Here is a 25,561-nt window from a genome sequence, read left to right as displayed (position 1 = left end):
ATTAGATCCAATAAATCTGTTTTAAGAAATTAAAGAACTTAAAAATATGTGTAATGACCCCATTTACTATTTCTCTTTCATTTATCACTTAATTGTCCTACTTGATATGCATATTATTGTATACAAGTATAGTATAGCTACCATACTATATGTAACTGTAACTTTGTGATTCCTATTTCAACTGGTAAAAACTTTTATTAATTAGTATTATTTAACATATTGATGTATATTGTTACTGAGAAAATAAAGATTGTTGTAACTAGTATTACTTTTTTTTCGGCAGTAAGTGCCGTTATGGAGTAATACGAACATGGTTCTATTCATTTAAAAAGGAAGTCATTAATATTATTTTAAAATCAAATTAGGTGTGAAATCGGTAAGTATATATAAATTAGACAAATATTAAAATGCATCACCCTTTTTAACACATACGCCACTGGTTAAGAGTTCCCTAGTAAACAAAAAACTATCTTCATCCTTGTTTAATAGCAGGATGTCTCAAGTTGTGGAAAATCAAAACAATTCCTTTGCAATGTATAGGGAATTACTTGTCTAGTCATTCTGAGGTCTTTGGTTAATGCAGTCAGATACGGTGCCAATTTTAGAAAAAAATTTAAGATAATCAGCAAACATCAAATAGTGACTCAACAATAGAACACCAGTCATTTATAAGGAACAAAAATAAAACTAGACCCAGATTAGAGCCCTGCGGTACTCCCGACACTGATAAAAAATCAGTAGATCTATACAATATTGTAAGCAACATATTGATTTAAAGGAAATGTTACTAAAAAGTAAATTTCCACCTCCCTTTGTTGAATGGATGTTCGCTACGAGCCCTATCATCCCACAAAAAACGAAAGGATAATTCTTTTAAATAAGATAAACTATGAAACAGTACTTAACCTAGTAAAATACTCAAGCAGTAATCAATAATGAAATACACATAAATAATCTGTTTACTCAATTGATTAGGAACCGTTTCTACTACAGCAGAAGTAAACAACACAAATGATGCTCAGTGTAGAGACGAGTATAGTGTCGCGGAATGTCTCTAGTTTCATTTTCATTCGGCAACATAGCCCAACGTTGGGCGCCATGTCGCGGAATGTTATTGGTCTTTTCCAGGATTAAGTCCCTCGGTTGGTTGCCTGGTTGGGCTACGAGGTAGGTCGGTTGCCTATCACCGGTGGTAGTCCCACGTTGGGCGCCACGACGCGGATGCGCCTCGTCCTGGGTTTTATTCCCTCGTCTCTCGTCGGCGGTCTCAGGGAGGCTTTGGCATAGGACGTGCTCATCGTCCGGTGATACGGAGTAGGGGTGCTCGATGTCTGGTCCTGGTGGCACGACGGTAGAAATTTGGAAAGGTCGGTGAATTTATCGGAAAGATCGACGATTTTTGTAATTCTGGGTGTCTTCAGGCGCTGTGTTGAACGACTTTTGACATGGTTGAAGACCGTTCGTAGTGTCTGGGGAACTTCGAGCAAAATTTCGAAACATCCGTAAGTTTTGGAAAATTCGTCCAACATTCTTTTACGGCTTGCAGAACTGCTTAGGGGTGTTGTAGTCTGCCTTAGATATATTCCCATTAGTCCGGAAGCCCATGACATTTTGGGGGTTGTCATTTTACCAAGGCTGATTTTCAGACATATGTGAGGTCTTATATGGTAGAAACCAAACGATCTTCAGCTGCCGCTTTTCGGGTGGAGGTGGGAGATGCGTTGAACAGGTACAAAAATTATATTAAAAAAAATTTAGTAGGTAGGTACCAAACGTGAAATCTATTTTAATGATATAGTATAGAACGTGTAATTTATAAAAATGTGAGCACGCGTCGGGGGCGTCAGTCTTCAGCCGAGGTCATTAACTTTTATTCAGGCAGGAAGCGGGAAGTAAAAATTTTTTGCAAAAATGAAATTGTACAGATATGTCCAGTGTTACTCAGTAAAAAATGTATGATTTTATTAAATGAGCGACAAGACGGATAATGCGGATAAATGTTGCACACAAAATGTTTTTGGCGATTTCACTTACAGAAGTTTATTTACAATATCGTTTCTTTAGTTCTTATTATGAGAACCTACTAATGATGCTTAAAATATTTAAAAATATGTAGTATAGGTATAGTTTCAGATATAACAGTCGAATAATATAAACTCCCAAAGTAACGAAAGTCGCTCTAGTTCTATAAATATTAACTATAACTTCACCATTTCTTTGTACGATCAAAGAAAAAACGTTGTAAAGCACATGTGTAATGTCTCTTTATTTCGAAAATAAAGTATTCTGTAACTGAAGGGTACACACAGTATCCTTATAATGAATTAAATAACAGTCATTCTAATACCTTCTAAATTACAAACCAAAAATACGATCCATTCTATCACATTCCCAGTAGTGTCAGGGGCTTCATATAACCAATTATCTAAAAATGTATTTACATTTCGACACACCGTCCAAAACAAACACTGCAAGCGAGCGAGCCAGTATTTTAGCAATGGAGTTATTGATATGGAAACTGCGCCGATGTTTCCAGATAGCTGGAAGATATTTTCTGTGAATCTTTCCCACATATTGATTGATCTTGAACGACACAGGGTTACGGCGGAGATATTTATATGTCCCGCAGCTAGAATACCAACGTTCTACGCCTTCCGTATAACTTTTAGCCAGTTTCGCTGTGCCGTTGTCGCAGATGTAGTTTACATTGTCGTTAATGAACGGAAGATGTAACGTAATAGACCATATATTATATGGCGTAAATTTTGTGCGTAACCCAAAGAGAACATGATGGTTTAAAAACAGTTGCAATCACGTAGTTTCAGTTGATATAACGTTAAAGGACCAAAATGTTACGTTTTAAATTACATTAAAGCGTTTTATTTAAATATGTTGGAGCAAACATGTACAGTGTTTTAATTGTGGGCAAGGACATCACTCTTATTTTTTAAAAATATTTAGTAAATTTAATAATATATGATAAAAAATACAACAATAAATACAAAATAAATAGAGTTCAAAGCGCACATTAAATGTTGAGTTGAAATTTTGAATAGAATTTATTGTATACAGGGTGTGGCGTGTATAATTTATAAAAATTAAACTACAGCTTCCTGATGATATTTGTTATAGAAAACTCTTATACGCAAAAGTTCTATCTTCGCGTTTTTTTTTTGTAAATTAAAGTTCATTTATTCAACGAAAATGAAGGTCGACCCTGTGTTATCTATTAAAAACTTTGGAAATGTTTTTATACGATCCGAGATACAACTTTATAATTTAAGTCGGTATGATGTAATACTAGTAATACTAAAAGAAGGTTAGGTTACATTGTCAAAAAATGTGTGCAGTCAACTGATTTTGTATTTGTATTGAATTCATTATTCACTTAATTATTAAATATTAAGCATCGTCCATCGACCCATCAGTGTTAAAATGTGAAAGATTCCAGACAAAAGTTTTTATTTTGTAATTCCACGATAGCGACAGTGTAATTTTTATAAAGAAGTAAAAAATAAAAATAACGTGTCTATTACATTAAAAACGAGATTCTTATTTCTTACTTTGCTTAATTTTTTAGTCTGTGCACAAACTAGTTTTACAATGAACCGAGAGAAAATGCATTTACTATTTCCGAACGTGTCGATTTGGTGTTAGTGTATGGTGCAGCCGGAGAAAATGGGCTCACGGCGCCCGCCCCCCTAAATGGGGCCTCAAAAAATTCATTTTTTTTAATATTTCCGAAATGGATTGATGGAAAATTATGAATTTTGACAGCATGGACACTCATTAAAAGTTGAAATAGATCATCATAAAATTTCTCCAAAATTTTGATCAAAGGCGTCTCAATTGGGGGGTTGTCGGCTAATATTTGCCCCAATTTGTTTGCTTGTCAAAATTTTCAAATTCAGAGGCCATATAATACACCTTCATTTCCTCTACAAAAAAGGTACTCTTTATTTCTTTCGATAAAATGCTCTATTTCCAAGATAAACGGATTTAAGTGCTTAGAAAAGCATATGTTGGAAAGTGTTATAACATATTTAAACCGATTTTTCTCGAAAACGGATTACTTTTTCTATATAAAACAATATCACTATTTTTAATAGAAAACTCAGATCTATCAAATTTTACTGTTTAAATTTGAAAATAGTAACATGTAAAAAAAAATTACTCGAGCTCTCCCCCCCCCCCCCCCCTCGCTTAGGACGCCTGTAACAAACTTTTCTAAGAACTCTTCACGTTGTTTAGTACAAGGCATAATAATATGATGACAAATCAAAATTCATAATAGTACATGTACCCATTTTAGCTAGCCAAGAAAATGTTTTTGAATTTTATCAATGTATGTAATGAAATCTGAATTTGAAAATATCGACAAGCAAAAAAATTGGGGCAAATTTTAGCCAATGACCCCCCAATTGAGACGCCCCTGTCTAAAATTTTGAAAAATTTTATAATGAACTATTTCGACATTTAATGAGCGCTCACGTTGTCAAAATTCATAATTTTTCTTCAACCCATTTCGGAAATATTAAAAAAAACGAATTTTTTTGGGGCCCCATTTAGGGGGGCGTAGCATTTCTCGACCCATGTTTATATGAAAAAATATTCTTATTTTTGGCAATAGAATCAAGTGGTAAATTATTGGACACTAATTATGAGACGCCCTGTATAGAAGATTCCAAAGAAAATTATTATTATTATTAAGAACTTTTAAGAGCTGAAGCAAATGCTCTAATATAAAAAAAATACTTAGGGTTGATAAGAAAAATACAATAAAAAGAGAAAAATAAGAAACAAAAATTAATGCCACGAATTCAAACAGTAAAAAAAATAAAATAAAATATGCATGCATATTCTAGAAAAATATTATCCTGTTTGGGGATTAAGGTGGCCATCGAGTCTATTCTTAAAGGAATTAAGAGATGGTGCCGAAACCACATAATCTGGTAGGGAGTTCCACTGATCGAAAATTCTATTGGGTAAAAAATGATGTCTGTTGCGGGTGTGGAAATTTTCTTTCTTAAGTTTGAAGGAGTTACCTCTAAGACGAGAATCAGTGTTTAGTTGAAACATCGTTTCTGGACAGTATAATTCACTATGAAGTATTCTATAAGTTGTTATGAGGTCACCACGAGTACGTCGCACTTCCAATGATTGAAGACGGAGGCTCATAAGACGTTCTTCATATGTAAGATATTTAAAACCGACTGGGAGTTTTGTAGCACGCCTTTGAACACCTTCCAATCTTGCAATATCCTGCTTTAATAACGGAGACCAAATGGCTACGGCAAACTCTATCTGAGGGCGAATATAGGATTTATATAACTTGAGAAACATGTGATAGTGGGTCACAGAAAGGTTTTCTAATTATGAAAATTAATTGACTGCACTTTTTCACAACTTTTGTAACATGGGCACTCCAGGAAAGAGACTCTGTTATAACAACGCCGAGATCATTTTGATGTGTCACACTCGGTAGTTCGATTCCATTATTGTTACATGCTAGTCTAGGATTGGTTTTGGACATGTGTAGTATACAGCACTTTTCAGGATTAAGAGGCAACAACCATTCAGAACACCAATTCATAATCATATTAAGATCTTCTTGTAGAAGCGAAGAAAGTGAGGAAAACAAGTTAAGATCATCTGCATAAGATAACACTTGAGACCTGCAGTTATTGGTTAAGGTCTGACACGTATATTAGAAATAAAATTGGTCCAAGGACTGAACCCTGCGGCACACCGCTTAATACCTTCCGTTTTCGGAGTTCCAGTTTAAAAGTTTGCCACGTACACCGAAGTGGTTCAGTTTATTCAACAGACGGGAGTGCGGCACTTTATCAAAGGCTCGAGAAAAATTTAAGTATAGAACATCTAAGGGTTGTCGGTTGTCTGCACATATAGTCCAGGAATTAACAGCTTGCAGTAAATTCGACACAACCGAACGACTAGGGAGAAATCCATGTTGGTGTTGAGGTATGATATCATAGTTAAGTAAAAATTTGATGAGCTCTTCACAAATAATCCTCTCCATAACCTTACGTGGCACAGAAATAAGAAGAAAGTGGCCTCTAATATTTTTGGTAACGTTTCAGTCACAATCTTGGGAAATAAATTTACTTTCTAAAAATACAGCGCACTTATCGTCTGCTGGAATTAATTTAACAAACTGTTCAGAAGTTGTAATTAATGTTTACAAAATAAATAAATGTTGTTGAATTTTTTATAGTTAATAAGTAATAAGTAAAAGTGGTGACTAACTTTGTTGTTCTTTATTTTTTACTTTAAAATTTGTGTGTTATTATGAATTTTCAATATCAGTGAGTGTTATTATGAGGGCCATAATGGCATCCAAATGAGGGTCATAATGACACCGTCGTTGATTAAATTAATTAAAAGTATTATTTATTTCCATGTAAAAAATTTGCGTTAATTTCTTGGAAATATATCAATATCATTCTTCTGGTTACTCTAGTTAATACACAAAACAAAGATTTGGGATAATTTTAATAACTTAGTAAGTGGAATCGGAAGAACAAATGTAGTGTATTCGGATGTGACATAATCTCTGGGCAATTGAATTTGTTGTGAATTACTTTATTTAGGAATAATATTGATTGTTTTTTACGATGATTCATTAAAATACCATAAGCATAAAAATCCTCTAAACAGATAAATTTGAATTATTTTCCGTTAGAAGGATAACCACCATCTACTTTATTAGAAAGACGTTTTAAAAACCTAGACAGATTTTCAATACATTAATTGTAAACGTTACATCTCGGATACCAAATTAAACTAGCACATTCCATTTTAGGCTTTACTTTTAGGCTTTAGTCTTAGTTAAAAAGGGTTAATAACTAATGCTGTTCATTGAATCCTCGTGATATTTTTATGAAAAAATCTAAATTTTCCTTGTCAACTACAATGTTAATGTTGAGTCATGAAGAACTCCAAAAGTTTCCGAAATTTCAGCGGATTTCAGTACATTCAATTGTAAGTACAGGAATGATTTTAAAAATTTTAGTGAGATTGGTGATATTAGTCCAATTAACTAAGCCTTTAAATCGAAATTTTGCCAACTTGGCTGGGTTTTTGATATGAGTTAGTTTAAGGTATATTATAACAATAAGTGAGAGTAATTTTTTGTTCAACCCCCGGCCAAGGGTGGAAAAAGATAAAACAAAGGGCTTTTTCAAGATAACTTAAAAAGGGTAAGAGCTAGAAAAAAAAGTTTTTCATGAAAGTTGTAAAGCAGACAATTCTACATAAAAATGGCCTCTTAACTTTTTCTTGTACTATTACAATTAACAGAGTTAGGGAGGCTAGAAGTTAAGGGAAGATTTCAGAAATTTAAAAAAAATCATAACAAACAGAAAAATGATTGAATTTTGTAATTTTTTTTTTCAATCTGCTCTAAAATATGTAACTTTTCTTTTCAGAGAAATAGATATATTTTTTAATTTTTAATAAGAAAGTTATAACAAAAAATCAAATTTTTAATCGTTAATTTTAATGATTTAACAAAATTAAATTTCTGAAATCTTCCCTTAACTTCTAGCCTCCCTAACTCTGTTAATTTTAATAGTACAAGAAAAAGCTAAGAGACCATTTTTATGTAGAATTGTCTGCTTTACAACTTTCATGAAAAACTTTTTTTTCTAGCTCTTACCCTTTTTGAGTTATCTTGAAAAAGCCCTTTGTTTTATCTTTTTCCACCCTTGGCCGGGGGTTGAACAAAAAATTACTCTCACTTATTGTTATAATATACCTTAAACTAACTCATATCAAAAATTCAGCCAAGTTGACAAAATTTCGATTTAAAGGCTTAGTTAATTGGACTAATATACGTAATTTATTTAACTTCAAAGTTCGAAATATAGTGCGTGATACAGCAAAGATCGGTTTTTGTAGGTATGTGGAACTTCAGTACTTTTTGCGATGTTCGCTGGTTTATAAAAAAAATGGTTAAGATTAATAACTTTTTTGGTATGACAGATTTGAATTTCATTTTTAGTACATCATTTTAGTAAGGGATCCATTCAAATGTTTCAATTTTAAACTTTGAAAACTTTTATTTACTAAAATTAGAACACCCTGTATTTTTTATTCTATTATGTAAAACTAAATTCACTTACATCTACATATATTATAGTACCGTATGGTTTCTTGGCCATTCAGATTTAAAAAAAATAGAATTGTAAACATCGCTGTAAAAAATTGACCTCAGTTAATTTTTACTATTCACAATAATATATCGTTTTTTTTCCTATACCAAATTTTTTAATTCAATACCAGTCAGTCATATCGTAAACTTTCGGTTTTTGACCTTTAGTATTTTTAATGAAACACCATTTATAAATAAGAGACCTAAATCTTTTTTTAGCAATAAATAAATAAATAAACAACCATGATATAGCATATTAATAAAGTATATGCAAATCAATAAAAAATGTAATAAACGGCATTAAAAGGTAATTGAAAATTATTAAAGGGTAAATCTACCCAAAACCATATTATTCGTTATATTTGTAAGGATATGATGAAATCACAAATATAGGGTGTCCCAAAAGTAACAAAGCAATTGAATTGTGCGCCATTTTCATTCCGAAGGGTTAGCAGCATTGTGCAGAGTTCCATGTTGTAGTAAACACATTGCGGTTAGACAAAATGAAGCGCTATACCACGGAAGAGCGAGTAAAAATTGTGAAAATTCATTACAAGTACGGAAAGTGTATAGCTGAGACTGTGCGCAAATTACGTATAATTTTTGGTAGAAGGAACGCTCCGAATGAAACAACTGTGGAAAGATTAGTTCTTGGAAATTATTTATTTCCTGGGATACTGGTCAAAAAACTAGTTTATAAAATTATTTTTCATTCAAGATTTTTTTATTACACTCGTTTCGGGTTTTATCCCATCTTGTACACACTATTGTAATTATCTAAAAAAAAAATTTAACATCTATTAAATAAAACATTATTAAATACACTTTAAAATTTACATGTAAGTGGCTTGGCCACCAAGATCATGTGATCTTACGCCATGCGACTTTTTTCTGAGGGGATTAGTAAAGTTTATTCTGCTCAAATGAGTAGAGTTCGGAGAGTTATTAACGAAATTCAGACGCAAGTATGCGAAAGTGTCATTAAAATAAGTCGACTATACCAAATGAGTTTCAGATATCCTCTTTTATATTGAATGGCAATGTCTACCCTTTAAAAACATATAAAAACTTTTGAGACACCCTATAGGTACTTCTATTGAAAACAACATCCAGTAGCAATTGAATAAAATTTCTTCAAAAAATCAAGGAAACGCTCACTTTAAATTTATTCCTCGATAAATCCTTACACATACCTAAACATTTTATTATAAAAATTAATTTACAAAATTGTTCGTATAAATATGTGCTGAAGACAGTTAACATACGGTTATAAAAAACACAAAAATGGGGGGTTATACTATATTACACAGGAACACAAAAAGAGAAAAGTGCTCTGTTCCAAAGACTACACCTACGTATCCTTATGCATTTTCATGCGCTGAATCTGAATCAGGGCCAGAATTGCTCCATCACTCTCAATTTTTTTTCAAATCGCGAAAAACCGCCCTCAAATACAGAAAATATGGAAAATTCTACTTTTCAAAACTAGTCCAACTTTATCTTTCATTCCTTCTATTAGATTAGCATTTCTGACAGTACAAATACATCTTAAAGTTTCATTAGTTTCGGTTGGTTTTTTAATTTCATTACTGTTTATGCGACTAGAAGTTTGAGAAACGACACAAAGTAATTCCGCTTTTCCTTTATTTCTTTTTAAATTTCTAATGATTCAGTTTAGAATCTTAAGCGACAAACTTTCGAATCTTCGGACGAAATTTTGTTCCATACTGTTTTTTTAAAGCCCATTTTATTACGTGTGGCTGTAACTAGGGAACCCCCACATGGTGACGATGAGCAACAGATCCACACTGACAAAGTCTCTGGGTAAACGGAAGGAATTTCCCAGACTTTAGGGTTATTTCGCACAGTATAAAAATACTGCAAGGTAATTCGGCATCAGCACGTAAAAATATATAAGATATGGTCCTGCAGTAACTTCCAATCTCTTTTTACAATTGTTCCAAATGCTATAATCTCTAGAGTGGGATTTTTCATATTTAATGGTGTTTTTTCGGCGATTTAAAAAACTAGGGCTGATGGAGTAATTCTGAATTCGGATTTGGATTCAGCGCATCATAATGTGTATGAATATGGCCCTGTAGTAATTTACAGTCGGTGTCTACAATTACACCTAATGCTGATCCCTTCCAAAGCGCGATTTTCCATATGTAAGATTTTTCTTTGAGAATTTAAAAAAATGGAGGGTGATGAAGCAATTCCGGACCCGGATTAAGATTCAACGCGTCACAGTACTTGATAATAGATCTAGTCTTTGGAACAGACCACTTTCCTGTTTTTGTGTGGCTGTGTAATCATCACATTGTAAGTTAGATATTTCTTGGGAATTGCTGGCTATTTTCGGAACACTCCGTATGTTAAGTAAAACAGTTGTTGGTATAATTTGACGTAGCCTGATGGATGTGATAAATGTTTTCCATCTGAATTCACCCAGTGTTCCTTGCATAAAAGTAGAGGTATGAAGACTGGCTTTGTGGATGTGCTGAACTCTTTTTATTGATTGAGTTGGTCCCTCGAGTCGACACGACGCTTTCGTTTTTTCTTTAACGCATCAACCAGCGAAGAACATTAATTCTTCCTTGATATGTGGGAAAGTCAGTAAATACCCCGCTTTTCGTGCTCTGCAAAGCATTCGTCATTTTCACTTGTGACATTTTTGTCGTCTTGGGTTTTGGTAAGCCCCTAAGTTTCATCGCATGCTTGGTTGTTTGTTTTTGTGGAAAATTGAAAATTCAAGACTAGAAAAAACGTTAAAATTTGTTTCTACGTTAATTTAAATACCATATTTTTTGAGGACAGGTACAAGGTGACCGATATACAGGGTGCTTATAAAATACGTACTGATGGTCTTAAATTGAAAAAAGAAATCACATGAAGATTTAAACAAATTTAAAGCCGTCCCTTGTATGAAAGCCAGCTGAACCTTTGATATCGAAGTTTCCGCTCGCCGCAGCGCTGATGGCAGTTTTCACGATTTAAATTTTGTGATCGAAAATGCTGAAATTTATTCAGATCTCCTTTAAAAAAAATAATAATAATCTTTATTGCAATTTCTAAGTGAAATTTACAAAAGGCGAAAGTCTAGCCCACTAGCCATTCTAACTTAAAAAAAAAAAATTAAACGAATAAACGAATTACTTACCAATAGACGATATGCTCTACAAAAATTGTTCAACGTTGTTTCCATGTGCTAATAAACATGCTTCCAAACGACGTACAGTGGGAAATGTGGGAAAAATTCTACGCACTCAGCTATTTTAACCATACGGTGGTAATATCTTTTTATTCTCCTTTAAATATGTTTAATTTTATTATCCTGGTGCGATAATTTGATATATCTATATAGGATTTTTTTTAATCCAGTGAGAACCTATCAGCCTCAACATCAAAGATAATAATTCTTCATTTAAAAATAAAAAAATAAAAAATTTCATGTCTGAGGTTGATTAAACAACGAAAATAATCACGTAGCTTAACAATACATTTCAACCTTAAACCTGAACCCAAAAACATAAATTCAAATTTATTAAACCTAACCTCAAAGTAATATACTGACTCTTTTCTAAATCTATGGGTATAATTACTTGAAAACTATATTTTTGAGCTTATATTTCTTAACTCTAAAGCCATAAGCCGACACCAATAAGAACCTAACTTTAAACCCTTCAGAATCCAATCCCAAACCCTCGAAACCCAACTTCAAATTCTAAAAACTTGAGCTAGAAATTCATAGAATGTATATGTTCCACACCAAAGAATAAAAGTCCTGGAACTTGTATTTGTTATTTTTGAAGCCTCTAAAAAGTCAAACGAAGGATATTTTTCAAACCAAAGAATGTGACTCCATGAAAACTCTATTCTGGAGCTAATATTCTGTACTTCTGAGGCCTCAAACCAGGCCCGGATCCAGAGGGGGTGGCGATGTGGCGATCGCCACCCCCAAAGCACAACATTTTTTAAAGATCTTCAATTTCTCCAAACGACAACAGGCAGTTAGTCGATATTAATGTAAGTAGAAGGATTCATTAGTGTCAAACTCCTCTGAAAAAGTGCCACATTTTTCATTAGTTTATTGCTATTTTGCAATGCAAATTTTAAAAATTTTGGTTCGCCAATATGCCTATCTTGTACAACATTCAATAATGAACAAAAAATCTTTAGTTACTTTTTTTCGTCCGAGGCTTCCTTTACGAATAATAAGCGATAATATCCGAAAAAACGGGCCATTTTTGAATTATTTTGCACTTTTCATTAATTTAAACAAACTTCCCATGGTTTTCAGCTTTCCGCAGGTCGATATTCCGAATGTACACATTTTCCCGGTTCGATTAAAAAAAAACAGGTTTACATCAAGCAACAGCCATTTCGGCTCGTTTTTTGGCTCCGCCGACTGGACTATTATGACTTTTAACGAAACGGAGACAGGTCGATAGAGCCAGTCAATAGATTGCCTGTCTGCCTGTTAGGATTTTCCGTACGCCTGTCTCAAAACGTTTATGGCGCAATAAATTTTTATGGCTTGAATGGGAAATTTTGAATCTCAAAACCCGGAATTTTTTGATTACGCATTTTCTTGTCTCTTGGAGATACCCACCTACCTAGATAGCGTTCTTTTGTAAAATATCGATTTTTGTATCAATAAATATATGCATAATGTTTTTAGATTAAATATCTCTTGTCATTCAAAAATCCCCCCTCCCCCTTCCTAACCTACACCTTACGTCATCAAAAAAATAACAACAACAACAATAATAATAATAATAATGATAAAGAAGTGCTTTGCGCCACCCCCAAAACCAGTCTCTGGATCCGGGCCTGCCTCAAACCTATGCTATGACATAGCCTCAAACCGTTGAACCTTTTTCTCAAATCCACAAAAAATAAGTAGATATTTAGATACATAAAATTTCATTCGATAAATTCTAAAAATTTCAACACCAGCTAAAAACTCAGACTCAAAATCTATATTATTTACCGAAATTATTCGATGAAGTTGATCGATTCGATGGATTTCGTTATCTTTATTTACATAATTTCGTTATTTTTATTTAACTGATTTAAGCCCTTTTACTGCGTCAAAAGGTTTTCCTGTTTTTTATTTTTATTTACTTTTAATTTTTCTTGTTTTTTTTGTCTGTTTCTGTTTTTTTCTACTTCTAATTTTTATATACCTATTGTTACAAAAATTTTCATTTTAATTTTAAATACTGGTGTTGAGGCTGATGGGTTCTCACTGGATTTAAAAAATTCCTGTACGGATATATCAAATTATCGCACTAGGATCATAAAATTAAGCACATTTGAAGAAGAATAAAAAAAACATTATCACTGTACTCGGTTAAAATAGCCGAGTGTGTAGAATTTTTCCCACTGTGCAAAGGTCAAAATTCTGTCACCAAAAACATTACACCACCACTGAAAACCTTTGCTGGAACCGAGATCTCTGTACAACGTAAGGATTTGCATCACACCAATAATGAATGTTGTGAATATTTAGTATGTCGTCTCTAGTCTCTAAAACAACATTCATCCGTAAAAAGTACCTTCTATAAGAAAAGAAATAAACAGGATATATCAAATTTTTGACCAATTTCTATTTTATATAATTTCAGTAAAACGTTTGAATATTTACTTCACAGTCGTATTTATTACAGTGTCAGTAGCAAAATTTCAGTTCGTCAGCATGGATTTATGAAAGGTACATCAACAACTTCTAACTTAATAACAGTTACACAGTTTATAGCTGAATCCATTGATAAACAATTGCAAACAGACTTTTCGAAAGCAATCGACAGACTTGACCATCAAATATTCTTATCAAATGTAGATTACTTAGCCACATCGGGAGTCCCGCAAGGATATGTTCTTGGGCCCCTACTGTTCAACATTTTTATCAATGATACAACTAATTGCTTAGATATTAATTACCTTCTCTATTTTGATGACTTGAAAATATTCTCAACCATTGAACACATCGAACGATTGTATAGGTCTTCAGAATAATTTGATTCAAATTGACAACTCGTGCAAATTGAATAGACTTCATATGAATGCTGAGAAGTGTAACATAATATCTTCCACTAAAACCATCAGAAATAATGTTTGACTATAATTTAACTCGAGATAACACTTTTTGCGATCTCGGTGTTATTTTTGATAAGTTATCTTTTAATTCGCATATTGAAAAATTATATTTGAAGCTTTAAGTCGTATGGTTTCATAGTCAGAAACAGTAAAGATTTTGTCCAAATTAACACGCTAAAAACTTTATATTCTTCTTTTGTTAGACCTTGAGTAGACCAAACGGGTGCAGCACCCGTTTGGTCTCCTCACTATAATTCATTTGTAAGAAAATAAGAACATTTGTTAAATATCTAAATTTTAAAATAAATGGTATTTTCCCACCTATTGGCTTTCCACAATCCGACTTATTAGATCGACATTCGTTGAAAAGTCTTGATTTAAGGCGTCAGTGCCACTGTGTACTATTTTTATTTAAAATTTTAAATAACCAGATTGACTGTCCAGATCTTTTGCATCATCTTAATTTTTATGTTCCGAGGTTCAATTCAAGAGAGGGCAACACTTTTATTATTTATCTACACCACGTACAAATATATTTAAATATTCACCTACTTACACAATGTGTAATTATTGTAATTTATTAGGCAATTGGTTGGATATTTTTAATTCCAGCACTACCAAAATAAAATCACTACATTTTAGCTGATGTGTTTGTATCCTATTTTTTTTAATTGCAGTTTTTAATTATTATTAGTAATATTTTCATTTTATATTACTTACAAAATAGCTTTTAAGCACGTTTTTGTTTTATTGTACTTTTATCTATTCCCGTTTTTTATTCTTTTAATATTTCTACTGTAATTTTGTATTCTCTTTACCCTCCTGTGCCGTAGTTGGGTTTTTATACCTGTAGAACAGTGTATATATAATATTTATCTTCTCGGTAGGTAATGTAAAATGTTTATCGGACAAAATTTCTTTAATCTTATTGCAGTTTGCTGAGAAACTATGAAAGTTTCTCAGCAAACAGCTAAATACATAGATGAACTATGAATTTAGCTTCTTTGTTTGTGTAGTTTTGTAGTGCAACAACATTTTTGGTTATGCTCCTGAAAGAAGATTTTAAACAATCAAGGCACTAATAAACATTCTTGTTTTTATAATGGAAACCTATAGAAATTAATTGTCAACAAATAGATACACTGTCGATTCTATAACTCCGACATACAATTACTCTTCGTCAATAGAGTGATACTCGTAATTGCTTTGGTATTATTTCGTTACGATTAAGTAGATTTACACTTGCGTGACTAGCAACTACTATTGGCTGTTGTTGACACTGTCAACTTAGCAGCATAAGACATGACAGAACTGCCAATGCAGTGTGAGGGAAAACCCTAATTCTTTGAANAACTTTATCCAGTTGGATATTGTAATTTCTAAATAAATAAATAAATAAATAAATAAATAAATAAATAAATAAATAAATAAATAAATAAATAAATAAATAAATAAATACGCACAGGGTCGGCTTACATTTATGGTCAATTTATTAGAGCATCAGTTGCTTAACAAAAGTTGCTCATTTTCGTGCTATCACTCTCTTCAAGGAACGCTCTTATTTCAGAAACACTCTGTATCTTGGGACCCGGGTTTTTCTTGAAAACGAGTAAATAATTAAATTTCGAAAGCGCTGTTATATGTTCAGTGTCAAATTTTTAGTTATAAAAAACATAGCTAAATAAATAAATGGTAAAAAATTAAGGAAGGATTTTTCGTTGAAAATTAAAGGAGGTCTTTCATGCAAAAAGATCTGCCGACGAAAAAATATTATTCCTAACAGGTTGCGAAATAAGTGTTTTATGCACTTGGCGTATTACCCAACTTCCCTGCTTAAAATACCTTCATTCCTCAACATGTTACGAAAATAACTATTTAATTACCGACTGTCAAAAACAAACGGTTAAATTTTTAATCCTCCAGTAACTCACAGGTGACAGTGCTTAATTGAAACGGAATTTTAGAATCATACCTACGCAAACACAAGATTTGCCTACATAAACTCGGTCAGGCTTTGTAGTCTAGCAGAATTAATTTTGTATTCGCTTCATCAGATAAACAACCGGCGGTCGGTTTTATAACGGAAAATTAATTTAAAACCTCAGAATTAATGAAAGCGGCTTAAGTTAATAACATGCCGCAGCAGCAAACCTGAATACATTGTTCAATCTTTGCTCCCCTTTTCCCTTATTAGTCTAATCACTCTGAAGAGAAAAGTTGAATCACTGAATTTGTATGCAAATTGCCACCAATTAGGTTAATTTTTACGTCGACACGTAGACACAATTTTTTCCGTAACTTGTTATAAGAGCTTGGCGTTGAATCAGTTCGTCAAAACTGCGGCACCAGAAAATAAAAGATAGCTTGTACAAGACATTGTCTGCATTTATTTTTATTGTGGCATTTTTTGACAGATTGGAGAGTACGCTGGTGTACTGTGCTGACAACGATTTTGTGTTAGTTCTAAGACTTCGAACTTCAACCGTTAATAACTAATTTACATGAAGACAGTCAAAAGTCAAATAAGTATTATTTTGTTAAATTAATGACAATGAGTGTATTATTCATCTACTAACTTTTTCTTTAATATTTAACCTTACGAAGCAAGTAGATATAATCAAAAGGAAAAAAGGTAATCAAGTTTTCTGACATACACAGGCTGTCTTACGGTGAGGTCCATTATAATATTTCAGAGACTACTTCGATTTGAATTTTGAAAATTCAATCCCTGGGGTTTTCGAAGGTACTCTCTTTAAATAAAATAATGCCATTCTTGTAGCACTTCCGGTTATACCGGAAGTCGCCATCTATTTGCTTATTTTAAATGGAACAGCCTATATACAGGGTGAGTCATTAATAATGGTACACAGCTTAATAGCAGATTGTTAACGTCAAAATATAGCGATTTTGCCAAACATGCCTTAATCAATTGTTGCTCCTTTTCGTTCTACAGGGTGTTAAAGTTGAAAAATTATTTTCTTTTTTTATCTGTATTTTAAGTATGTATGAACCGATTGTTTTGAAAATTTGTAGTTTTACGTTTTGTGAGGAGGCAAATACGAATATAACAGTGTTGGGGTAACGTCTAGAGGGCGCTAGTTATACTGTCCTATCAATGTAAAAATCTGTCTAACTTTTTGTATTTTACAATTTTGTATTTTTTTAACTACAAACTATTGACCTACATTCAATTCTAAATAAAAAAGGTGTACTAGTTACAAATCGATAAACTAAACCGTTTTCGAGATACAGACGTTTTAAATATTTGAGATTTGGCGGAAATTAAATTAGAAAATTAGCAGGTCTTAAGATACCAAGCCTGAATTAAGAATTAAGACAAATATTACAGCAATTGAAGATTTTATTATGCATATCTTAACAAATTATTAACTACCAGCGACTTCCATGCACTTTCTTAGCCTTTTATTTTTTTGTCTGATGTTAAATAAAGTTCTATGTTGTTTGATAATATGAACTGATTCTTGAATGTTTGTCCACAGTTGTTCATGGCCATTAATAATGTTTTTGTAAACTAAAGATTTAAGTTATCCCCAGAAGTAAAAATCCAGCGGATTTAAAACAGGGCTATGTGCAGGCCAAGGTACTTCGCTACCGCGTCCAATCCAACAATGCGGAAAATTTCTATTAAGATATTCTCTTCTCTAAAAAATAACGACAAGGAAAAAACTACTTCCTAATCAAATTGAGTAGAAAGCAATATGGTATTGTGGTGACAGCTGTCAATTTATTATGTCCATGCCTACTACTTTGGAAAAAATAATTTTCTAATTTAATTCCCGTCGAACCTCAAAAACTTAAAATGTCTGTAATTCGAAAACAGTTGAGTTTATCGACAAGTATACCTTTTTTATTTAGAAATGCACGTAGTTCAACAATTTCTAGTTAAAAAATTTAAAATTGTAAAATATAAAAAGTTAGACATATTTTTACATTGACAGGACAATACAACTAGCGCCCCCTAGACGTGACCCCAACACTATTTGCATATTCTTATTTGCCATCTCAAACGTAAAACTACAAATTTTTAAAACAATCGGTTCATACATACTTAAAATATAGAAAAAAATCGAAAATATTTTTTCAACTTTAACACCCTGTAGAACGAAAGGGAGCCACAATTGATTAAGACTTATTTGGCTCAATCGCTATATTTTGACGTTAACAATTTGCCAATGAGCTGTGTACCATTATTAATGACTCACACTGTATACGTATTATTGCCTTATCGTTAAGATAAATTAAAAATAGTATGACTTCCCTATATGTAAATGTAACCGTTTTCGAGATAGTCGCCATTTTATAAAAGTTTTGACAGATGGTACAGCCTGTACTTTTTTGCACCATATTATAGTAAATCAAATTCTCTATTCACATAATAACAATACCAATATTTGCATTTAAGGCACATTTGATGATATTTTTAAAGTAACGTTCTTGAGAATGTAAGAAAACCGCAAATATCTGAGAAAATCGAAACTGTAACCCCTGCAATGAAGGTGAAAAGAGAATTTGACTTTGACTATGGTGCAAAAAAGTAAAGGGTGTTATATTTGAATTTAAAAAGTTTTGTCGGTTTAAAGTTTTTAAGTTAATTGTCTTATGCTGATGATACAAATTTGCAATTCCAATTTCTTGGCAGTGACACTGAAAACGCTTCTATTAAAATAAACAAAGATTTAGAATCCATAGCTAAATATGCTAATTCCAATAATCTGAAACTTAATCCAAACAAATGTGCGGTTATGTTATTCTATTCTAAAACCAAGCGGCAGGAAATTACATGTAGGTTAAATTTGCACATTGAGGGTAGGTCATTGGATATGTTGTCGATATTAACAACCCTGGGCTTATGTTTGACACAGATTTGAGGTTTGTAAAACACTTCTCTTTGTTGATACAAAAATGTTATGTAGCATTAAAATTGTTGTATATGAATAGATATTTACTTAATTATACATTATGTAAAAAAAATGTGTGAATCTCTAGTAATTGCTATTATTAATTATTGTTTTATAGTTTATTTTTCCTGTTTAGACAAATTTACCCAAAATCGATTACAGAAATTTTTAAATTCCCGCTGCAGATTTGTTTATGGTATGAAAAAAGATGATCATGTTACTCAAAGATATAATGAACTCGGTTGGCTTAAGATTAGCAATAATTACTCAAAAACAATTTTCTGCCATATTTACGGAATAAACTTTCTTATCGTAGTGACAGACATAATCTTAATCTAAGGCATGTCCATTTTCATCAATTACCAAGATTTCATACAGCTTTGTTTGAGAGATCTTACTTGTTCAATGCAATAAGTATACAGGCTGTTACAAATTCGCTTCTCACTACAGGGATCTCGGAAATGGTAAGAGGTACGAAGTAGCTTAAATGAGGGCAAAGTTGCGTAATCACACGACCAACATTATGCCTCTAAAAAATCAAGGATAACATGATTAGTTTTCGAAATATTTGAAAAAATATATTGAAAAAAAAAAAACGAAATTTTCAATTCGTTTTTGTTTCATTTCAGCCTTGTTTGAGGTGATATTGAAAAAAAGAAGAACACTTTCTCCACTTTTTGCACTCTATCGAATGGCATAATCAATTTTTATATGTAACGTTTCGTCTCTCCAGGACCATCATCAACTTCATTTTTTTAAATACGACCCTAGAAATTTTACTACATATTTTGCAAGCCTTCATGACTCCCAATACTGTACTGCCTCAGCCCGAACTAGATTCAGACGTTTTGTCTCGAAAATTTCATCTTCAGTGTATTCGTTCCAAATTGATCTAAATTTTGACTGGATATTATTCTTTAAAAAATGTCAGTAAATGTTCAAAAACATTTTCGTTTTGGCAAAGGTTGAAAATGAAGATCAGCGTAATAGATATTATCGGAATTTATTATATCTGTAACCGCAACTGTGAAAGAGCATGTCAGATGTATTTGTATCAGTATCCTGAAAAAAAAATAGATGGGAATTTGTTTGAATTGTGAGCACTCGAGAAGCCTATAAATAACTATGGACACGTGAATAAAACTAATAATTTTTTATTTTAATGTGTACTGGTAATAGTTTAAATAACTAGATGGATTTCGCAGGGTCTTCATCTTCATCTTCATCTTCATCATCTAGTGGTTGGTCCTTTAAAAGTCCCATAGCACTGCGGCCTAATTAGGCCTATTGTGCGTCCCACTACTAGTCCTATTCAGCAAGTAGATTTGTCCTTTTTACAAAGTCCAAAAGCTTCCTTGCTGACACTTCTCTCAGTTCCTTGGGTTCCAAATAGGGTCTCCCAAGGAGCGCCATTCTGCTACGTGCAAATCCCGGGCACTCGCCCAGGATATGCAGAGAAGTTTCATCCGCCGATTCACATCCTCGGCAGACCGGACTGTCTACAAGCTTTAGCTTATGTAGATGTTTCCTAAAGTGACAGTGTCCCGTTATGAGTCCTGTCACTCTCCTGAGCCGGATTCTATTCAAGCTCAGTAGCTCATTCGCTCTTCCCTTCGAAGGATACTCCATAAGCTCCTTAGAATGGCTATGTCCTGGCCTTGAAGTCCAGTATTTCCTATGTTCTGTCTCTGTCCATTTGCCCAGAGCCCGCCTGACCACACTGGGAGATGTGCCACAGAAGGGCTCCGGGCCAATGAACACTGTCTCGGATCCCTTCCTAGCAAGTTCATCCGCTTTCTCATTTCCACAAATGCCTTTGTGCCCTGGCACCCAACACAGTCTGACTGTATTGTTGGTGGCCAGTTCAGTCAGCATTTGTAAACAGTCCCACACCAGTTTTGAACTTACCTTGTGTGCGGCTAAAGCTTTAATTGCAGCTTGACTATCAGAGAATATATATATGAGTTTACGTCTATAACCTCTACGTACATTCTCTGCCAGACACGCCATTATCGCGAAGATTTCTGCTTGGAATACAGTAGGGAACTCCCCCAGACTGTAGCTTGCACTCCATCTGGGTCTGAGTCCATATATTCCTGCACCCGTCCCTCTGGTCATTTTGGAGCCATCTGTAAACCATACTAGGCTCCACCTTTCCAGGGTATTAAACCTTTCCTCCCACTCGCTTTGATCCTCTATTCGAGTCTCAAATGGCTTGTGGAAGTGAAACTTTGGAACCATCTTGTCGGATACCATCCCAAGAATTGGTTCCGACATAGATGTATCTTTGATCCTGGAGTGGGAACCACCCCTCCAGTCATTATTATTCCTGAGTCGATATGCTGCTAGCCGCGCTTCTCTCTCCACCACTATATGCAGCGGTGGCAGATTTAGCATGACTTCTAGTGCAGCTGTCGGGGTCGATGCCATCGCCCCCGTTATACCTAAACAGGCCAATCTCTGAATTCTATTCAGTTTTTCCTTCGCTGTGGTCTGTTGTGTTTTCTGCCACCATACCACAGCGCCGTAAAGAATCCTGGGTCTTACTATCGACGTATACAACCAGTGTGACATCTTTGGTTTCAGTCCCCAGGTTTTCCCAATAAGGCGGCGGCATACACACAGTGTCTGCTTCGCCTTACTCACCACTTTTTCCAAGTGCGCATTCCAGGTAAGCTTATTATCCAGTATCACTCCTAGATATTTTACTTCCCTGGAAAATGTAATGCCCCTCTCCCCTATTATAGGTTCAGAGAGTCCAGTTAAATTTCTTCTCCTAGTGAAGGGTACTACGACCGTTTTGTCAGGGTTTACTGACAGTGCCTGCCCCTTACACCAGTCATCTATCCATTTCAAAGCCTCTTTCATGAGTTCTGAAACGATAATATTATGTTTCCCGACTATGAGAACGACCAAGTCATCCGCATAGCCTTGTGTATAAAACCCCTTTCGATTAAGGCCCTCCAGTGCGCCGTCCACCACTAATCCCCATAACAAGGGAGACAGTACGCCTCCCTGGGGGCAGCCCCGGCCTACCTTACACCTGGATGTCTCTCCCGAAAGGGTAGCTGTTACTGTCCGGTTTCTCAACATGGTATCTATCCAACGACACAAAGTGTCTTCAAGGCCCCTGTTGCGAACTGCCGAATTAATAGATTCGAAAGGTGTATTGTCAAATGCCCCTTCAATATCTAAAAAAGCTGCCAAAGCTAGATCTTTGTCGTCCATTGCCCTCTCTATCCTAGAGACTAGGCTATGAAGGGCTGTGTCGACTGATCTGCCTGCCTGATAGGCGTATTGGTACCTGTGCAGAGGATTTGCCCTCAATACCCCGTCCCTTATATGCCTGTCAACTATTCTCTCCAACGTTTTCAGGAGGAAAGATGTTAAACTTATCGGGCGATATGCCTTTGCCTGGGCATACGATGGACGCCCTGGTTTAGGAATAAACGCCACGTTCGTCGATCTCCATGCCAGCGGTATATAACCAAGTGCAATGCTGGCTCTGAAGACGTGAATTAAGACCGGAGCTAGACAGTCCACCCCCTGCTGTAGCAGTACAGGTAGGATTCCATCGGCTCCTGGTGATTTAAATGGGTCAAAAGAACTTATTGCCCATCTTATTCGTGACTGACTCACCACCGTCTTGGCAACCTCCCAGTTCTGTCGAGACCCGGTCGTTACCCTCTGCTGGTGATTCCAGTCATATTCATCTCCATGATTTAATAACCTGGAGCCTGGAAAGTGAGTATTTAGAAGTAATTCCAATGTCTCCCTTCCAGTTTTGGTATATTCCCCACTCGGTGCTTTGAGAGACCCGAGTTTCGTATGTCCGTTCTTAGAGAGAAGTCTCTGGAGTTTAGCACACTGTGGGACACTATCAATATCCTCACAGAACTTCCTCCATGAGTCTCTCTTCGCTTTTCTAATTTCTTTATTATACTCAGTGAGGGTTGCTCTATAAGTCTCCCACTCTCCTGTCCGCTTTGCTCTATTAAATAGTTTTCTTGTCTGTCCCCTCAACTGCGTGAGTTCCTTGCTCCACCAGGGTACGGTGTGCTTATCGGACCTCACTTTGATAGGACAGCTGTATTCATATGATCTTGTGACGGCGTTTTGGAGTTCCTCCACGGCCCTCTCAAGATCATATGTGTTCCTTAGTTTTGTACAGATTTCCCTAGTCCTGGCCTGTAACTCCGTTCTATAGGAGTCCCAGTCAGTTCTTTTTGGGTCTCTGTAGGTTCTTACTTGCGGATTATAATCCGTTATAATTTCAAAGTGGATATGTCTATGATCCGACATTGACGGCTCATTCGACACATGCCACCTCGCAATATTATTACATATCGGTCCCGATCCCACTGTTATATCGATGACTTCACTTCTATTTTTTATAACAAAGGTGGGCTCGTTCCCGACATTCAAAATCTCTAGATTATAACTAAAAAGAAAATCTAGTAAAGACTCACCTCGATCGTTGACATCGCTGCTTCCCCACACCGTATGGTGTGAGTTAGCATCACATCCCACGATGAGTTGTTTCTTCTCCTTCTCGCACCAGGCCACCAGGTCCCTCAGTTCCCTGGTTGGAGGAGATTCTTTCTTATCGTAAGGGAGGTACGCTGAGCAAACTACCAGTTGTCTCTGCGTTCCCTCCGATACATAAGTCACTTCGGCCGCCACCAGGTCATCCGTGCAGAACCCTGGAAGAGGAAAAATATTAATACTACTCTTGTAATAAATACAAGCTCTAGGTCTAGTTTGGTGGCCACAATACAGTAAGCCACCATTACTTACCTGCAATCCTCTGATCCGGGATCCATGTACCCAAGGCTCCTGGATCAAAGCTAAATCCGCATTTGCGCGCGCCACACTGGCACAGAGAGCAGCAGATGCCGCTCTACTGTGCTGAATGTTCGCTTGTATTACCTGGAATTTGACCAGATAATACAGATTTTGGTCCCTCCTGATCTTCATCAGAAGGTCCCAAATCTACCCTGCCCTTCTCCAGGTTCCTAAAAAGGACCCTGGTGAAGTTCAGAAATGGTCTGAAGCCCTCCTTCTGAAGTACCTTCACACTCATCTCATCTACTGAGAGGACTAGGGTCTGGCCCTTCTCCTCAACCTTGCGGTTGATTAGCCTCCAGGCCCCCGTCCTCAATTCCCCGTTCTGGTTTTCCAGACGGCGCATGATGGTTTCCGGTTCATCAGGATGACCCGGAATCCACACGATGAACTTAGTGAACTTAGGTAGGTCCCTAGGCTCAACAGCGCTGAGTCTAGCCCCCTCCCAAGGCACCAAGCTCGCCGTGGTCGTCTTCAGCCATTGCAGGCTCTCCTCGTTGAAGGCGGTGATCGCTAGCGTTCCCCCCCTTCGACGACACTCCAGGAAGCGCGGTCGTGTACCCTCGCCCGCGATCCCATCAATGGCCCCCAGAAGCGCCGACTGGACAAGTCCCATCTGGTCCTCATCCATTCGGACCTCCGGGTATCCATGGGGGACCACCACTGCTTGGATCCCCGACAGCGCCTCCCCGTAAGTCTTGCCACGCTGTCCCGTGGCCTTAGGCCTCTTGGAAACAGGCCGGTCGGAAATCGGCTCACTACCGTCCGACCGTCCACGTTTCTTCCCGAGTCCACTTGGCCCCGGTTCAGCAGCCTGCGGAGTTAGAGTGGTACTTGAGCCAGGTTCCGTCACCGGCCCCTGTCCTTTTCCCGCCTCTGCCTTCCGCAGTTTTTTAAGTTTGCGCTTTTGCGCACCAGACAATTTCTTCCTACCTTCCAGGTTCAGTCTGTCGACTCCCCTAGAGATAGTAGTCACTGGTGTTTGCTTCCCAGTGGCTGTTTTATTTTCCGCCTGGTCAGCAATTACTGCTTCCCCGGCGGATGTTGACGGCCCCCTTTCGGGTTCCCGTTTTTTTGATTTATGGTCCATAAAGGTCCCACGAGTCTGGAGGAAATAAAAGTCACCGCCAGGTAGTGCCCCATGCCTGACGGAAGGCTAAATACGATGGGGTGCGCCAGGTTCCCCAAAGAGATCGTTTGCGATGCGACATTTTTACCTACCCCCGCACCATTCAGCCCTCGGCACGATGCGTTTCCACCTTGGCTTGGGTAGCTGAGCTGTTTCTTAGTTTTCACTACTCTCCCTCGACCTTTCCGGCTTGGGTGACCCTGCCAGGAGTATAAAACTCCCGCCGGTTTAGCTCTTGGGTTCACTGTAGCTACTTAAGCCCCTCCACCAGCGACAAGGTCATACAGCTCCCAGGAGGGGTCGCAGGGTCTTACGACACTTACGGTGTACGATAATTCAATAAACAATAAAAAATTTAGATCAATTTGGAACGAATATGCTGAAGATGAATTT

General features: G+C 35.7%; 2 protein-coding genes across 2 annotated transcripts; both read right to left on the bottom strand.

Annotated features, from left to right (window-relative positions):
* Positions 1-1,160: 1,160 nt before the first annotated feature.
* Positions 1,161-23,984, bottom strand: LOC111692241. The gene is made up of 3 exons (XM_023456137.1): positions 23,972-23,984; positions 22,834-23,897; positions 1,161-1,424 (listed from the first exon to the last, which is right to left on the bottom strand). Exons 1-3 carry the CDS (start codon positions 23,982-23,984, stop codon positions 1,161-1,163), a joined length of 1,341 nt encoding a protein of 446 aa, XP_023311905.1.
* Positions 23,815-25,449, bottom strand: LOC111692242. The gene is made up of 2 exons (XM_023456138.1): positions 23,992-25,449; positions 23,815-23,897 (listed from the first exon to the last, which is right to left on the bottom strand). Exon 1 carries the CDS (start codon positions 25,127-25,129, stop codon positions 24,095-24,097), a length of 1,035 nt encoding a protein of 344 aa, XP_023311906.1. The 5' UTR covers positions 25,130-25,449; the 3' UTR covers positions 23,815-23,897; positions 23,992-24,094.
* Between the last annotated feature and the right edge of the window lie 112 nt (positions 25,450-25,561).

This window comes from Anoplophora glabripennis, unplaced genomic scaffold (genome assembly GCF_000390285.2).
Source record: "Anoplophora glabripennis isolate ALB-LARVAE unplaced genomic scaffold, Agla_2.0 scaffold1216, whole genome shotgun sequence".
NCBI classification, from domain to species: Eukaryota; Metazoa; Arthropoda; class Insecta; order Coleoptera; family Cerambycidae; genus Anoplophora; species Anoplophora glabripennis.
Note: the sequence above shows the minus strand (reverse complement) of the source record. Positions and strands in the feature narration are given on the sequence as shown.

Bases quoted from the DNA above. Each gene is read 5' to 3' on its own strand.
- LOC111692241 (XM_023456137.1), bottom strand. The intron at 1,425-22,833 runs GTGAGTCAGTCA...CGTTCAACACAG, and splicing joins GGGAGGTTGCCAAGACGGTG to CGCCTGAAGACACCCAGAAT.
- LOC111692242 (XM_023456138.1), bottom strand. From the start codon at position 25,129: ATGGACCATAAATCAAAAAAACGGGAACCCGAAAGGGGGCCGTCAACA.